The 17,628-nt window shown below is 40.9% G+C and overlaps 2 protein-coding genes across 3 annotated transcripts in view; one reads left to right on the top strand and one right to left on the bottom strand.

The window, feature by feature from the left end:
- Positions 1-17,628, bottom strand: part of ccdc93 (coiled-coil domain containing 93) — an 876,647-nt gene that overhangs the window by 69,607 nt on the left and 789,412 nt on the right. The window lies entirely within an intron of this gene.
- LOC114656373 (inactive dipeptidyl peptidase 10-like) overlaps positions 1-17,628 on the top strand; it is a 992,193-nt gene that overhangs the window by 960,762 nt on the left and 13,803 nt on the right. For both annotated transcript variants that reach the window (XM_051930748.1, XM_051930749.1), the window contains exons 22-23: positions 6,311-6,410; positions 15,863-15,921. In XM_051930748.1, the coding sequence (XP_051786708.1) occupies positions 6,311-6,410; positions 15,863-15,921 (159 nt within the window). The remainder of the gene's footprint in view (positions 1-6,310; positions 6,411-15,862; positions 15,922-17,628) is intronic.

The following is a 17,628-nucleotide window of genomic DNA, read 5'->3' as shown; positions in this document are numbered from 1 at the left end:
ACAGTGTTTTCTGGGTCCGATATATATAAGACCATATCATCTGCATATAGAGAAATTTTCTGTTCCAGTCCTTCTCTGACAATCCCCTTTACCTGATAAGAATTTCGGCAGTGAACCGCCAGTGGTTCAATAGCGATTGCAAACAACAGTGGCGACAAGGGACATCCTTGTCTGGTACCACGTTCTAGTTTAAAGTAGTCTGAGCAAATTTTATTAATACAAACTGAAGCTTCTGGACTGGTATACAGTAGTTTAATCCAAGCACAAATATTCGGGCCAAACCCAAATTTCTCCAATGCAGTGAAAAGGTAATTCCATTCGATCATGTCAAATGCCTTTTCTGCGTCTAATGATAGTAATATCTCTGGGGTGTTTGATTTTGCTGGTGAATATATAACATTAAACAAGCGTCGGAGATTTGAAGATAGATGTCGGCCTTTAATAAATCCAGTTTGATCTTGTGATATTACCGAGGGCAGCACTTTCTCCATCCTTCTAGCTAGGATTTTTGAGAGTATCTTAACATCATTATTCAGGAGTGAAATTGGTCTATATGATGCACATTGTAACAAGTCCTTATTTTGTTTAGGAAAGACGGTGATTAATGCTTGTCGAAATGTTTGAGGTAGTATTTGGTGGTCTTTAGCTTCTGTAAATGTTACCAATAAAAGTGGAGCTAGCTGAGTGGAGAATTTCTTATAAAACTCTACGGGGTAACCATCAGGGCCTGATGATTTCCCGCTTTGTAGTGACTTTATAGCGTCTAGTAATTCTGTTAGCGTTAGAGGTTTATCTAGTTCCTCAGCACTTAAAGCATCTATTTGTGGTATTTGTGAATTATCCAGAAATGCATTAGATTGCGTGTTGTCTTCTTTGGGCTCAGTGGAATATAAAGACTTATACTAATCTCTAAATGTGTGCATTATTTTATTATGGTCGATGATTTCTTCTCCATTCTTGTTGGTGATTACTGGTATTGCATTGTGAACTTCTTGTTTATGAATTTGTTGAGCTACAAGCTTATTAGCTTTTTCTCCGTGTTCATAGTAATGCTGTCTAGACTTATAAATAAGTTGTTCAGTTTCTTTAGTTGTTAAGATGTTAAGTTCTGTATGCAGGGCCTGCCTTTTCCTGTGAAGAGCTTCACTTGGACGCCTGGCTTGTTCTTCATCTATTCTAGTAATTTCATTTCTTAGCTCTGACACTTTCTTGGTTTCTAATTTATTTCTATGGGAAAGATATGAAATAATCTGGCCTCTTAAGAAGGCCTTTAGAGTTTCCCAGAGTGTTCCTGCAGAAACCTCTGTGGACGTGTTTGTCTCTAGGAAGAAGCTGATTTGTTTGGATATAAATTCTGTGCAGTTCTCGTCTGCCAATAAAAGAGGGTTAAGACGCCATCTGCGAGGTGAGTACGAGGGGCTTATTGATTTTAGCTCCAAGACTAGAGGGGCATGGTCAGAGATAACAATTGTGTCATATTTGCATGATTTAATTGTAGGCAGGAAATTATTATCTATAAAAAAATAATCAATTCTTGAGTAGCTATAATGCACTGGTGAGTAGAACGAATATGTTCTTGAGTTTGGGTTAAGAAACCTCCAGGGGTCTGATAAGTTGTGATCATTTAAAAACTGTGTAATTATCTTTGCAGTATTAGATGTCGTCCCCCCTGTCACAGGAGTCCTATCTAAGAGTGGATTTAAAACACAATTAAAGTCCCCAGCCATTATAATTTTATGAGTGTTCACATTGGGAATGGATGCAAATAGATTTTGCATGAATTCCTTATCATCAACATTGGGTGCATAAACATTTATCAAAATCATTTTACTGTTATATAAGTTGCCCATGACCATCACATATCTCCCTTCAGGGTCCGACACTACCTCTGATGCTACAAATGGAACTGTTCTATGTATGAGAATTCCCACCCCTCTAGTTTTCTTTATAAAGCTAGAATGGAACACACACCTCACTTCTCACTATGAAAGACCCATGTGCTGCAAATGGCGTCAGGCAACAACAACGTCGGGCTAATGAACTCAGATGAAGAGACACAACATCGAAATGATGCAAACACCGCGGCTCAACAACGTACAAGTGAAAAACCTCAGTAACTGAGGGAAGGCTTGAAGTCTTCACTAAAAACATTGTCTATCTGGAGGTGTTTTCTCAAGACAAAGATTAATCGGACTGATATGTCAGCTAAGATATGGTATCGCCAGGGTCTTCTTATGAAAGCCAGTGGGACAGCAAGCACAGGTGAGTCCATGTCCTCTGTTCTGGGTGGTAATTCTTAAGAGTCAGCCGACACCTCTCCAAGTTAGGTTAGGTTAGGTTAGGTTAGGTTTCTTTATTTAGTCATGTTTACACAGGAAAACATGGAATTTGCCTTCTCAGTTGCATCTAATAACAAGTAACAGACAGAATGAAATAAAACAGACAAATAGAAATAAGAAAGGTTAAGGTAAGGCAGTTAGATAAAACATATCTATACCAAAAAAAAAAAAAGGTAACAGGATATATATCAAAACCTTAAACATTATCTCCGATATTTCTTATTGAAAAGTCGTATGGCACTAGGAAGAAAGGAGTTTCTGGAGCGATTTGTGTGGGTTTTCAAAGCAACTATCCTTCCTGATTTACTGAAGTTTAGTTCTACATGTAATGGATGTCTGTCATCAGTTGAGATGATTTCCAGTTTCTTTAGCATTGCCCTCTGACACACACTAGTCAAATCATCTACATCAGCCCCAATAACTTTAGCTGCATACTTCGTAATCTGCTGGAGCTTTTTTGAGTTTTGGTTTGTCAGACTATTAAACCAGGCAATGAAACTGAAAGTGATCACGGACTGGACCATACTACGATAGAAGGACAACATGAGGTCCTTGTCTACTTTAAATAGTTTGAGTTTATGGAGGAGAAATAAGCGCTGGTTGCACTTAGAAAATAATTTTTTTGTATTTGTATTCCAGTTAAGATTGTTATCTAGGTAAGTTCCTAAGTATTTATATTCATTCACTATTTCTACCTCCTCTCCCAGAACTACAATAGGTGAACATACACATTTCTGTCTCTTAAAATCAAATATCCTTTCTTTGGTCTTTTGGTTCATGAATATAGTAAAACTGCTAGGGAGTCTTCGGGTTATCGATTGTCCCAAAGACCACACACAGCTAGTATTAAAATAAACAGATTTTAGGAACAATCCTGGGTTAAATAAAGATGTTATACCCAAAGTTATATCACTTGAAGTAACAGATGTGAAATAATAAAGGAGAATTAATAAGACGTTCAGCTTAACAGCCTTAAATGTCTGGCAAGAAAGGCACACACTCCGGTGTCTGTGATGCTGAAGGTGCTTTGAGCTGAGTGACTGTTGTCGCTGCTTTTGTCTGTGACATAAAGTAATATGCTAAACAAGGAACAACAAATCACTTATAGATGACTGACCCAAATTTAGTAAACAAAAAATGTTAATATCAGTCATTCAATGCACAGTGGCATTAAAGATCACAAAGTGCTTTCGAAATATTATAAAGATTATGTAATACATACTGTACAATTTTTATAAATCCTTAGAGAATGCGTACAACTCCAATTCCAAAAAACTGGGAAAGTATGGAGAATGCTAGCAGCCACACCGCCTGTGCTTCAGAAGAGGTCATGATGGTGACCCCCGGGAAGTACTTGGATGGGAGACCATCTAGGAAAAGCTTGGGTTGCTGCTGGCAGAGGTGTTGGTGGGGAAAGCAGGGGGGGCGCTTACACCGTGGTCTGAATGTGGGTGCCAATGCCCCCAGTGCAGTGACGGGAACGCTGTGCTGTACTGTAAAAATGGAGCCATCCTTCAGTTGAGGTCCTGACTCTCTGTGGTCATTAAAGATCTTTGGGCATCCTTTTGAAAAGAGTAGGGTGTATCCCAATGTCCTGGCTAAATTGCCCATCACAGCCTCTTCCATTCATCCCCTGTCTCTAAATGGCTATCTTGCTCACTCCTTCACTACCTAACAGTAGTCATATGTGTGGGGAGCAGACTGGCACTATAATGGCTGCCATTGCATCATCCAGGTTGGTGCCACACATTGGTGGTGGTTGATGTGGTTCCCCTCTGTCTAAGCGCATTGATTAGCAAGAAAGGCACTATATAAATGTAATTATCATTATTTATTATTAATAAGAACATAAAAGGAGTGATTTGTCAATTTACTTTGACTTGTATTCAAATACAAACAGTTTAAAGAAAAAGCATTTTACGCTTTATCCAATCAATTGCTTTGTGTTTTGAAGATATACGTTTATTCAGAAATTGGTGCGAGTAACACATTCTACAAAGGTTGGAATCTGAGGATTAATATCTTATTATAATTAAAGGGACCGTCACCTGTTTTTAGAAAGGCAGTCACTTGTTTGTATAACAGTGGTATTAGTATCACTGAAATTTAAGGAAAGCTCTATAGTTACTTACAACCTACATATGATAGATAGATAGATAGATAGATAGATAGATAGATAGATAGATAGATAGATAGATAGATAGATAGATAGATAGATAGATAGATAGATAGATAGATAGATAGATAGATAGATAGATAGATTTTAATAAGTGTAGTAGGCAGGATTAGATAGATAGATAGATAGATAGATAGATAGATAGATAGATAGATAGATAGATAGATAGATAGATAGATAGATAGATAGATAGATAGATAGATAGATAGATAGATAGATAGATAGATAGATAGATAGATAGAAAAGGCATTATAAAAGCAAAAACGTTCTCAAATTTGTATTACCATTTGAACGTCAAACGGAAAATTGTGATTATCTCGAAAACCGGTTGTTTTTTGAAAAAATGCAAAGCAACAAAAAATGCTTGGAATGTGATACTTTAGATAGATAGATAGATAGATAGATAGATAGATAGATAGATAGATAGATAGATAGATAGATAGATAGATACTTTATTAATCCCAATGGGTTTACCACAATATGATGTGAAATTATGTAATTTTGTATATTTTTGGGGAACATTTCAGGTAAAGTACCACTTCCGGTTAGCAGAAATAACTCAAAGTTAATAGAAGTCTACGTTTTGTACCTAATACTTGTATGCAAAATTTGGTTGACCGAAGTGAAAATGTACTCAAGTTATTGTGTTTACACACAGACTGACAGACTGACACACAGGCATATTTCCAATAATGGTATGGGAGGTCTAAAACATCAAGATTCATCAAAATCTCGAGGTCAAATATTTGGGCGATTACAATAGTTTCCCTATACTTTGTATACGAGAAAGTATAAAGGCTGCGAAAGGCAAGAGGAGGGAAAAAAATGGGAACAAACAACAAACACAGACTATCCACGGCCAGAGAAAAGATCACCTCACCCAGATTGGGGTCCATTCCCACTAATGGAGGCGGCCAACTCGAAGACTTCACCGCCCGAGCCACTCGGACGGGAAAGTCTGGAGAAATTCATGTGTGTGAGCTAAAAGCGATCCTTGCTCTGGGATTGTGCATTTGTAGACTCTTGGAAAAAAATAATGAGGAAAATGACAAATAATACCATAAGTGCCAGTACTGCTTGGACTTAGTGGGTCATCTGTGGCGAAGGATTTTTCGTTTTTTTCCAGTTATCCGCATACTGAATTTTTTGGGGTATGGGGGGGGGGAGGTGTGTTCACAGATTTGGTTGCCGCCACTTATGTTTGTATTGTTTTATAAGATTGATTTAATACAATTATTTTCACCTTGTCTGATATTGTGTCAGCTATATTACTTAATCTTAAGGAAAGGGACAGAGGATGATTTGGAGTTGACCTGCTATCCGACTCACATACACCCCCGAAAAAGTGGTGACATATAGTGAAATTGTCTGGGAAAGGGCGAAGCGTTATACTCTTTTGTAAGTCACTTTGGATAAAAGCATCTACTCAGCAAATAAACGTGCAGTAACTATTGATAGTGGTGCTGACCTTTATCATTTCTGGAGAAGAGCTACTGTATATCTGACTCCACCCAAATCAAAATGAAAAATTGTAACAGAGTATATTTCTCTCCTACTCTGTTTTTCTGGGATGCACCAGCTCCTGTTTCCCACCCGTGGCACCGCCGTTTACTTTGCATGTGTCCCTCAGGCCAAGATCACGCTCCACCAAACCAGGATTTCTAAATTACTGAAAATCCTTTACCAGTCGAAGTCCACTGTGACAACCAGCTTAAGAGTTATTGATTTTTAATAGTATTTACATTTAGTGCCATTGAAAAATTGTTTTTGTAACTTATACTTATTGCTTTTGCAGGGATATGGTGGCTACATTACGTTAATGATGCTGAAATCAACGGAAAGACTTTTCAAATGTGCAGTAGCCATGTCTCCTATAACAGACTGGAAATTATATGGTAAGTCCATTCTTATTTGGTCTTGATTGTCTAATGTAAGTGCCCTAGGGGAAGGACTGGCACCCCAGCTGGGATAAGGGGCTCGGACAGGAGGCCATATTGAAGTGATACTATATATGGAGGTGTAACCTCACCAAGATGGTGTTTGATTATTATCCCATATGGTGTGAATGGCTAATGGATGAACTGAGGGAAACTGTCTGTCAAGAGCAGTTTCTGTCCCCAGTACAATAGATGGCGGTGCTTCTCTGGCATTGCCCTAGTATGGACACCCGCAGTGATCCATAGGATTCGCAGTCCTGAAAGACAACCCTGTTGGGGGTCCTTGGGTGCTGCCGGAGAACCCTGCAGGAAGATGAACTCCCTGTTTTGTAGGGCTTCTTCATGACCCCACAACTACTTCCACCATTCAGTATTATGGCACCGGAACAACTCCAGGGCCTAACATAAAAGAAGCTGATTGATCTCAGCCAGGTGAGCTGGAGTTGGGTGGAAGAAGAGCAATGCTTGCCTGGAGGAATGTGAAGACCGGTCCGGACACTCAATTACTCGATTATGTTGACCTCTTTTGTAAGTCGCTTTGAATAAAAGTGTCTGCTAAGCTAAGAAATGTAAATGATACAGGAAAACAGGTAAACTCTTTATGGTAAACACAGGTGGTCCACTCACTTTGAGACAACATCACTACCTGCTATAGTACACAACCACGGGCCTTGTTATAAATGGCGTGTCCAACCACACTCAGAGCTGGGATCAAGGTATACTTTTAATCAAAAGAGCTGAACAATGTATACTTTCTCTCCAGTTTGTCAAGTCTCAGTCAGTGGTGGTCCAGTTCAGAGCTATCATTAGGTGTTTTCCTATCGCAGGAGCTTTTTTCAGGAACCAGAAACATTTTAGGATATTTGTAGCATTCCTACAGTGGGAACTCAAATCATTTGTAGTCACAGACACTTTTTTAGCTCCTACTCCAGGGTACAGTATGTACTTTTCATTCAACCAGGAACTATCGTGGGTGGGGCTCGGATGATGAATTGTGCTGATTGGTTGACAACAAGCAACCGGCACCATCCTAAAAATCTGCTAGTAGTTTGGACTTTGGAGAGTTATTGGTGAAGATGGTGCACCACATCAGTGGGAAGGCAATACACAAAAACGGCCAGGGGACGCAAGAGGCCCTGAGCGTACAGCGTACAGGAACTCATTGGTTCCTGAAAGCAAAGTTCCTGCGATGGACCTTTTGTAATCATCCTCACTTCCTCCATAACATTCTGGTTTGGTTTGGAAATGCATCTACTTTCTCAAAACATGAAAAGGGGCATGCTGTTCAGATGCTAGAAAGGATTGTAGGCCTCTAATCAGGACATTTACATATCTCGAGTCGTGAAGCAAGCAAAGATTTCACTCGCCCAGGTAACCATCTACTTCAATAATGAACATCACAGAACTTTACTGACTACTCAGAGCAAGAGCCAAATGGCAAGTAAGTCGTTCCTTACGATCAGGCTCTATTTTCCGTGAAGGAAATTCAATTGTGTCCAACCCTGGGTCGACCCTCTACCTACAGTTTTTAATGATACGAGTGTACTGAGTTCAGTTGCCCCTTGACTGGCCTTAGATGCTTTTGTAACACTTTTCTTTTTCGATAGGTCTATGGACTCTGGTAGGACAGGGTTCCTCTCTCGTTTTGGCCACTGCCTATTCGAAGTATGTGCTTTCCCACCTTGTCTTAATGGTTCTTCATTTGGTTCTCGGGTTCTTCTCCGCTTATCCTGAGGATAGGGGTGATTATGTTCATAGCAGACTAAAAGTGTGTTTTGTTGTACCCAAAGTAAGGTTGCTTCCTGCGTTAAGTGTAGACTTTGTAGGATAAGTTGTGGTCCTTGAGATGCTAAGATGGACTAAGTAGTGTAAGAAAATGAGTTACAGTAATCCCTCACTATATCACGCTTCGACTTCCGCGGCTTCACTCTATCGCGGATTTTATATGTAAGCATATTTAAATATATATCGTGGATTTTTTGCTGGGTCATGGGTTTCAGTGGACAATAAGTCTTTTAATTTCTGGTACATGCTTCCTCAGTTGGTTTGCCCAGTTGATTTCATACAAGGGACGCTATTGGCGGATGGCTGAGAAGCTACCCAACCAGAGCGCGTATTACGTATTAAATAAAACTCCTCAAATATATTGTGAGCAGGGGGGCTGTTCGCACCCCTAGAGGATACAGACGCTCCTCTAAAAAACGCTGAAAAGGGCTTAATTGCGTCTGCTTTGTCACGCAGTGCTTCGCATACATAAAAGCCCAAACAGCACCTATTGATTTTTGATTGTTTGCTTTTCTCTCTCTCTCTGACATTCTCTGTTCCTGACGCGCACTCCTTTGAAGAGGAAGATATGTTTGCATCCTTTTAATTGTGAGACGGAACTGTCATCTCTGTCTTGTCATGGAGCTTGTTTAAACTTTTGAAAAAGAGATAAATGTTTGTTTGCAGTGTTTGAATAAAGTTCCTGTCTCTACAATCTCCTGTGTTTCTGTGCAAATCTGTGACCCAAGCGTGCCAATATAAAAATAAACATATGGTTTTTACTTTGCGGATTTTCTGGAACGCAACCCCTGAGATTGAGGAGGGATCACTGTATTCCATTTAGAGAAACATAACCATGTAGTGGGTGCCACACGTGCTATTGTCCCGTTGTCAGTTTGCATCTCCTTAGGGTGCACATCAAGAATTGGGGAAATGCGCCTTTAACAACACGGACAGGTTGGTTAGGGCTGACTACTCTTTAACCGGAAAAGAAGGGGGAGAGAGGGACATCGAGTGGTAGAGCAAGGAGAAGCAATGAGTTAACGCCAAGAATTCACCTGCTGGAAGAAGGTTTTTTTTTTAACATGGCAATACAAGGGAGAAGCATCTCCTTAGACAAACTATTTTGGTTTCACCAGGACAATCAACCTTTTGGGACTGGTAGGACAAAACCTTTTTTGTTATCGGCTTGGCTGCCGGCGTACTCCATGAGGCTTCCAACAATATACCTTGCTCGGGAACTGTATTTCCCAATTTGGAATACGGGTTGTCTCAGGCGAGAACATCTCAACCTTTAATATGTGGAAGGATGTTTTTGATTTTTTGTTATGTACAGTGGAACCTTGGATTGCGAGCATAATTCGTTCCGGAAACGTGCTTATAATCCAAAGCACTCGTATATCAAAGCGAATTTCCCCATAAGAAATAATGGAAACTCAGACGATTCATTCCACAACCCAAAACTATTCATGTAAAAATGATTAATACAAAATATAAAGTAAAAGTACATGAAACAAATGAACTTGCACTTTACCTTTGAAAAGAATCATGGCTGGTGTGAGGGAGACGAGAGAGAGGAGGGTTATTGTGTAGGACGACTTTCACTCTAACAAACAGAATCCCTACTATCTGTTGGCTGGAATCTTCTTCTTGTTTTGCGACTTTAACAAGGAGCTTCTCCAGGGACAGTTGCTTTTGCCTGAAGAGTCACTACACTTGGACACAAAATTCAAAAAATGCTTTACGCACTGTAAGATTTCTAAACTCTATTGGGATTCCCCCCAATGGGACGACAAGAGCATCCCGAAGCAACTGCTTGCTCCCAGCGCTGCAGCAGTTCTCCGTAAAAGCGAATCCAAAAAGATTGCTGTCAAGCTATAAGTGCCTGCTGTCGATGGGTGATGCAAGGAACATTATAAATGCAGGGCACAGGATTACTTGGCCACTAACCTGGTCACGACCCTGCCTGACCGCTGTGTCTGTGTATAGGAGAGCGGCAGGTCCCGCTACAATAAATAACTGTGCTGTTACTGTTTCACTCTGAATAAAGCTGGTGTCGCCAAAGTACTGAGATTCAGCCTCGTGTTTTGGGGTGCAAGACAGGGACTTACACGTTACAACATACACACGTGCTCATAATGCTATAGTAAACAGTATACGCTCATACAGATGTTGACTATTTAAGTGAGGCATGCCAACTGAGACCGAGCATGGGAGACGATTACCCACAAGAGAGAGAGAGATAAGAACCATAGGCTCAGTTGTGATCACATGACGCTCAACAGACAAAGCATAGACGTACTACTCTTTTATCAAGTTAAAATGTATTCAAAATTTTAGCTCGTCTTGCAAAACACTCGCAGACCAAGTTACAGTAATCCCCAGAAAAAAATCAATAAGTACATCCTACCTGTAGTGTACTTTGCAGCCAATTCATAACAAAGCATATGTTTTTGATTTTTTGTTATGTACAGTACAGTGGAACCTTGGATTGCGAGCATAATTCGTTCCGGAAATGTGCTTGTAATCCAAAGCACTCATATATCAAAGCAAATTTCCCCATAAAAAATAAGCAGCAGACAAAGAGTTTCGCGTTACAGCACCCGGATGATTTTTTACAAAGCCCGTTATTGGCCGAAAGAGGAGACTCAACCAATCAGAGCGGATTTTATTCTCTTGGGCTCTGATTAGCTGCTGCTAACGTGGTGTAATCTCACAAGAACAGCGAGCGTGGGTCCCCGACGAATCGCGTATCGCGTACCTTGCTTGTGGTCCGACTTATCTGAGCAAACTTTTGTGAACGTTTTGTTTTGTTTTAAGCCCTACAATGGCTTCCAAGCGTCCTGCATCTTGTAAGCCTTCTGGTAGCAGTGAGCCTAAATGCCAGAGGAAGACCTTGACCATACAGGAGAAGGTAAAACTGATGATGATTATTATTATGTTACTCATATCTTTAGCCCGACATCCGTGTATCAAATGTGTATCCAAAGTGTGTTTTAATAAGTTTACATGTGTTTAAAGCGTGTGGGAGGGGTATTTTAAGGCTTAAACTATAAATAAAAATGTGGTCTTTCTATATCGCGGATTTTCACCTATCAGGGTCAGGAACGTAACTTCCGCGATAGGCGGGGGATCACTGTACTCACAATCCATGGTTTTACTGTACTTGTTTGTTGGGGGAAATACTTGCTGTCATTTGTAAATATATCTTTTTCTTTTCTTTTTGTTTTGTCTTATACAGATCTGGGGCATGTGGTGTAGGGGGCAAAAATAAGGACAAGCGTTAGTCGCGTTACCCTGAAAGATTTTAATAACGAACTGCTTCTGTCGAGCTCCAGTCCTGGAGGGCTACAGTGGCTGAAGGTTTTCATTCTAACCATCTTCTTCATTAGTGACCAGTTTTTGCTGCTAATTCACTTGACTCAGGCCCCTTAGTTGTTTCTTTTTCCTTAACTAGCAGCCAAACAGTAATGAGACGCAAAACGTGCCGCCATATGACCAGCTTACCTGTGCCCATCACACATTATCTAAAAATAAAGAAAGGTGATGGTCTTGGTAAGGTTGATTGCTCAGGTCACCAAAACATTTTGATGTTGCTCTTAGAAAAAACAGAAAAATCAACAGTTTTGGGAATGTCTGCTGTGGCAGAATGAGAGCAGCAACAAGCCATGAAATTAAACAACGGGTTTAATTAACGGCGGCACGGTGGCGCAGTGGGTAGCGCTGCTGCCTCGCAGTTGGGAGACCTGGGGACCTGGGTTCACTTCCCGGGTCCTCCCTGTGTGGAGTTTGCATGTTCTCCCCGTGTCTGCGTGGGTTTCCTCCCACAGTCCAAAGACATGCAGGTTAGGTGGATTGGCGATTTTAAATTGGCCCTAGTGTGTGCTTGGTGTGTGGGTGTGTTTGTGTGTGTCCTGTGGTGGGTTGGCACCCTGCCCAGGATTGGTTCCTGCCTTGTGCCCTGTGTTGGCTGGGATTGGCTCCGGCAAACCCCCGTGACCCTGTGTTCTGATTCAGCGGGTTGAAAAATGGATGGTTTAATTAACAGCAAGAATTGGCTTCTCATTAAGAGATTAGTTGGAGTGAAATTGGTTTAGCTGGTCATCTTTTGGCTCGTTTCACATTTCATTTCATTTCGGCTGCTATTTAATGAAGAAAGGAATAAATTCAGGGGACTGTATCCTTAAAATCAGGGCTATTAAAAGGAAGGGAAAAGAAGTTCATTAGCAGTGAAAACTGGTAACTGATTAGGAAAAGGGTTAGAATGAAAACCTGCAGCCACTGCAGCCATCCAGGCCTGGAGTTCGACACCCCTGCTCTAGCGGTATTCTGATCATGCAGCGACCCAGAGTTTAGTTGTTCTCCCGGCGCGGCAGTGCATGCAGAAGATTGATTGTAATAAGCAATGGAGAGATCACGATGGAATAGAAATACAAAAGTGCAACCCCAGAGTCAAACCTTAAGTGAAGACACAGACCGGTTATGAACTTGTTTCCCCTTCGACGTTTACAGAAAGCTGAGCGCTAGCCCGCCATGCTGATGGGGCGTTCTTATCCTCCGTGATGGGGTCTCATTTGCTTTTGATCACCCTAACACTGCCGATAGCTGTCACTATTATTATCAATCTTTAACTTAATATTGTTTATTGTATCAGTATGCTGCTGCTGGAGAATGTGAATTTCCCATTGGGATTAATAAAGTATCTATCTATCTATCTATCTATCTATCTATCTATCTATCTATCTATCTATCTATCTATCTATCTATCTATCTATCTATCTATCTATCCTGCCTACTATACTAAACTAAACTTAATATCTATCTATCTATCTATCTATCTATCTATCTATCTATCTATCTATCTATCTATCTATCTATCTATCTATCTATCTATCTATCTATCTATCTATCTATCTATCTATCTATCTATCTATCTATCTATCTATCTATCTATCTTACCTACTATACTAAACTAAACTTAATATCTATCTATCTATCTATCTATCTATCTATCTATCTATCTATCTATCTATCTATCTATCTATCTATCTATCTATCTATCTATCTATCTATCTATCTATCTATCTATCTATCTATTGGCCGGATGACCCACACTAGTGCTGAGACAGCGGCGCAGCTCATCTTCATTCGGATGTCATCATGGGTTCATCCAGCAATTACATTATCTGTGCTACCGTAGCAGAAAACATTCAGGATCCTTTCCTTGCGCTGACTCATATCTCGAAAACGGGTTGCCTTCAGATAGCTTAACTTCTGCCAATGGTTGCTGCAACCCATTTGAATATTTCATAAGGTACCAAATCTAAAGCTTCATTACGGCCTTTCTGTAAATAATAATAAATACTTAATGAGCAAGTATTTATGAGTTAGTTAGTCATTCCAAGTTTTAACTTGCATAATAAAGTGGGTGATTTATTTCTGTGGGATAACAGTAACTTGACTTTCATGCCCCCACATACAAAGCTAGCATCAATTTATGGTTAGTGTCTTGTACAATAAATATTTCTATAACTGAATATCTAATGCAGAGACCGTGTAAGGCCGCTTCAGAGATACCAGCTGAGCCTAACAGAATATACACTGCTGAGCCAAAATGTTCTTTTCAAAAGCGGGTGACATTGAATGTGTCATCACAACAGCACATTTCAAAGTTGTGATGAAGTGCGTAAGGGGTCCATCGCAGTGGTCAATGTTTTACAATAAAAAACAGTGCACTCCGGCTCGGGAGCTTGTGTGTGTTAGCGTAGATGAGCAGCCCCAGGGTGCGGATGGGGAAAACGCAGACATGCTAACATGCTCAGTTCATTCTGTTCAGATGATCGAGCTGCCCTGTCGGACATCTTGTGATTTTGCAGGATCTCATGGCCGGCCTGTACACTGGTACTTTGAGTACTGAGAAAAGCGCTATATAAATGTAATGAATTATTATATTACTAGTCATTTAGCCCGTTACAATAACGGGCGCTAGAACAGTAGTGCATAAACATTAGTAGGAACAGTCTATATTAAATGGCATGGGACTTTGATCTCATTCTTTTTGTTGGTCGCATTTTTCTTTGTCTTTCTGCCTTTCTTTTGTTGATGTTTACTTGCTGAGCTGACCGTTCTTCATGGGTTGCCGCCGTGTATTGTGTGTCTTTAATTTTCTGTGACAGTAATACTGTCTTGTACATCCGCTGGCTTGTACGTCCGTAATATACCTTTAATTTTCTCTGGCGGTAATACAGGCGTGCGCGTCGGTAATATGCCTTTAATCTCCTCTGACAGTAATACTGGCTTGTAGGTGGCTGTAATATGCGTCACTGTATTGTGTACCTTTAATTTCCTCTCGCAATAATACTGGTTTGTATTTCCGTAAAACGCCTCTAACTTTCTCTGACAGTAATATCGCGCATCGCACCGTTCCCCGCGCATGCGCACTTCACCAGAAGACGCACACACACGGACACCTGGACGCACACAGGGATTTTATTAAAGAGGATTATTATTACTGTGAGTGCTGTGCAGAGTGGAGGCAGAACCTCTGCGTTTTTCCCACTTGATTCTGGGGTCTGTCAGAGGGGTGTGTTCTGCCCCTGCTCTGTTCAGTGCTGGCATGGACTGGGTGTTGGGCAGGGTTGTGGGGTGCAGCGGCTGTGGGGCATCAGTTGGTGAAGAAAGATTCACTGATCTTGACTATACTGATGATGCTGTGATCTTCACGGAGTCAATGGACGCTCTGATTAGTGTTCTCGGAGCCTGAATGTCTAGGCTTGCGAGGGTCCTGATTAAAACCAAGATCCAGGCCTTTAATGACCTCTTGGGCACAGACGTCAGCAGTGTGTCTGCCTGCGGAGAGAGTGTCGACCTCACCTTGGCAACGACATTCATGTCTCTGGTGACTCTTCCTATGAAGTCAGTAGATGGACTCGGAGAGCATGGGGGGTCATGAGGTCGCTGGAAAAGGGTGTATGGCACTCCCGATATCTTTGCAACAGGAAGAAGGCCCAAATCTTTAGAGTCCTGGTGCTTCCTGTCTTGCTATATGGTTGCGAGACATGGACGCTATCCAGTGACCTGAGATGAAGGCTGGACTCCTTTGTTACTGTGTCTCTTCCGGAAATCCTTGGGTACCACTGGTTTGAGTTTGTGTTGCTCATGGAGTCCCGAATGAGTCACATGACCTGCATTGTGAGGGGGCATCAGTTACAGTACTACAGCCACATGGTGCCACTCCCGGAGGGTGATCCAGTTCACAGGACCCTCATTGTTGAGGACCCGAGTGGCTGAGCCAGGCCAAGGGGACGCCCACGTAACACCTGGCTGCAGCAGATAGATGGTCATTTCCAGAGGGTAGGACTGGACCACTTGTCTATGGGGGGAGTTGCCAACCAGGACCCCGAGATGTTTCATCAGGTGGTGGGTGCGTCAATGCTCTGTAACAGTGTATGCTCCCCAACCTGACCTGACCTGACAGTGCCCACGGCCTAGACAAGTTTCACCTCTATGAGGACTGAAGACTTTACTCAGCCCACTGAGAGAGATACTGTATAAATATTTTGCTTCTCTAATGATCTAATTACTTAATGTAACCAAGATGTAAGCCTCACTTAGGCTTTTATTTTATTTTTTTTCCTTTTTGTTAGCATCTGCCTTTTCAGAACGGTACATTGGTTTACCGTCAAGAGAAGAAAATCTGTACCAAGTAAGTAACACCTTTGAATGTCTAAATTATACCAGAAGCAAGTTTATTGAACTTTCTATTTATTGTTTTACATGTATAGATTGCATTAAAAGCTTTACATGCATTCATCATTTATTCATTTTTTGACTCTGCTTCATCCAGTTCAGGTGGTAGGCTTTATAGCTGTATGACATGGACGACTGCCACTTCATCCATTTATTCATTGTTTCTTTTTCTGAACCTGCACTTTTCATTAGAAGATCATTTCAAACCACAGCCTGCCTTGATCAGACATCAGCCCATTGCAAGGCCCACTGCAGAGAGATTGTCTAATCGCGTATTAAATTATTTAAAAACGCAGCGGTTATATATATAAAGAAAGATTTTGTGGAGCAGTCAATAATGAGGGTTATTTGTGAACAAACCTAAATTAAAGTTCTGGCGTGAAAATTAAATAAGCACCGTGTTATGTATTTTGAGTTACGTCATAGGAGTTTTACGTTGATATTATGCTGTGACTCAGAAAAAACAATACTTAAAGGAATGAATAAGAGCAATAAGACTTCTACAGTAAAATAATATACAGTCATATAAAAAAGTTTGGGAACCCCTCTTAATTCTTTGGATTTTTGTTTCTCATTGGCTGAACTTCCTTGTAATATAAGACATGCCTTATGGAAACAGTAGGATTTCAGCAGTGACATTAAGTTTATTGGATTAACAGAAAATATGCAATATGCATCATAACAAAATTAGACAGGTGCATACATTTGGGCACCCCAACAGAGATATGACTTCAATACTTAGTTGAGCCTCCTTTTGTAAATCTAACAGCCTCTAGACGCTGTCCTCCTATAGCCTTTGATGAGTGTCTGGATTCTGGATGGAGGTGTTTCTGACCATTCTTCATACAAAATCTCTCCAGTTCAGTTCAATTTGATGGACAGCCTGCTTCAAATCATCCCATAGATTTTCGACAATATTCAAGTCAGGGGACTGTGATGGCCATTCCAGAACATTGTACTTCTCCCTCTGCATGAATGCCTTTGTAGATTTCCAACTGTGTTTTGGGTCATTGTCTTGTTGGAATATCCAGCCCTGTGTAACTTCAACTTTGTGACTGATGCTTGAACATTATCCTGAAGAATTTGTTGATATTGGGTTGAATTCATCTGACCCTCGACTTTAACAAGGACCCCAGTCCCTGAACTAGCCACACAGCCCCACAGCATGATGGAACCTCCACCAAATTTGACAGTAGGTAGCAGGTGTTTTTCTTAGAATGTGGTGTTCTTCTTCCTCCATGCAAAGCGCTTTTTGTTCTGACCAAATAACTCCATTTATGTCTCATCAATCCAAAGCACTTTGTTCCAAAATGAATCTGGATTGTCTAAATGAGCATTGGCATACAACAAGCGACTCTGTTTGTGGCGTGAGTGCAGAAAGGGCTTCTTTCTCATCACCCTGCCATACAGATGTTCTTTGTGCAAATTGTGCTTAATTGTAGAATGATGTTCAGATACACCATCTGCAGCAAGATGTTCTTGCAGGTCTTTGGAGGTGATCTGTGAGTTGTCTGTCACCATTCTCACAATCCTGCTCATATGCCACTCCTGTATTGTTCTTGGCCTGCCAGACCTGCTGGGTTTAACAGTAACTGTGCCTTTGGCCTTCCATTTCCTGATTCCATTCCTTACAGTTGAAACTGACAGTTTAAACCTCTGAGAT

Source organism: Erpetoichthys calabaricus, chromosome 8 (assembly GCF_900747795.2).
Source record: "Erpetoichthys calabaricus chromosome 8, fErpCal1.3, whole genome shotgun sequence".
Taxonomy (NCBI): Eukaryota; Metazoa; Chordata; class Cladistia; order Polypteriformes; family Polypteridae; genus Erpetoichthys; species Erpetoichthys calabaricus.
The sequence above is the reverse complement of the archived record's forward strand: the minus strand, read 5'-3'. Positions and strand labels throughout refer to the sequence as shown.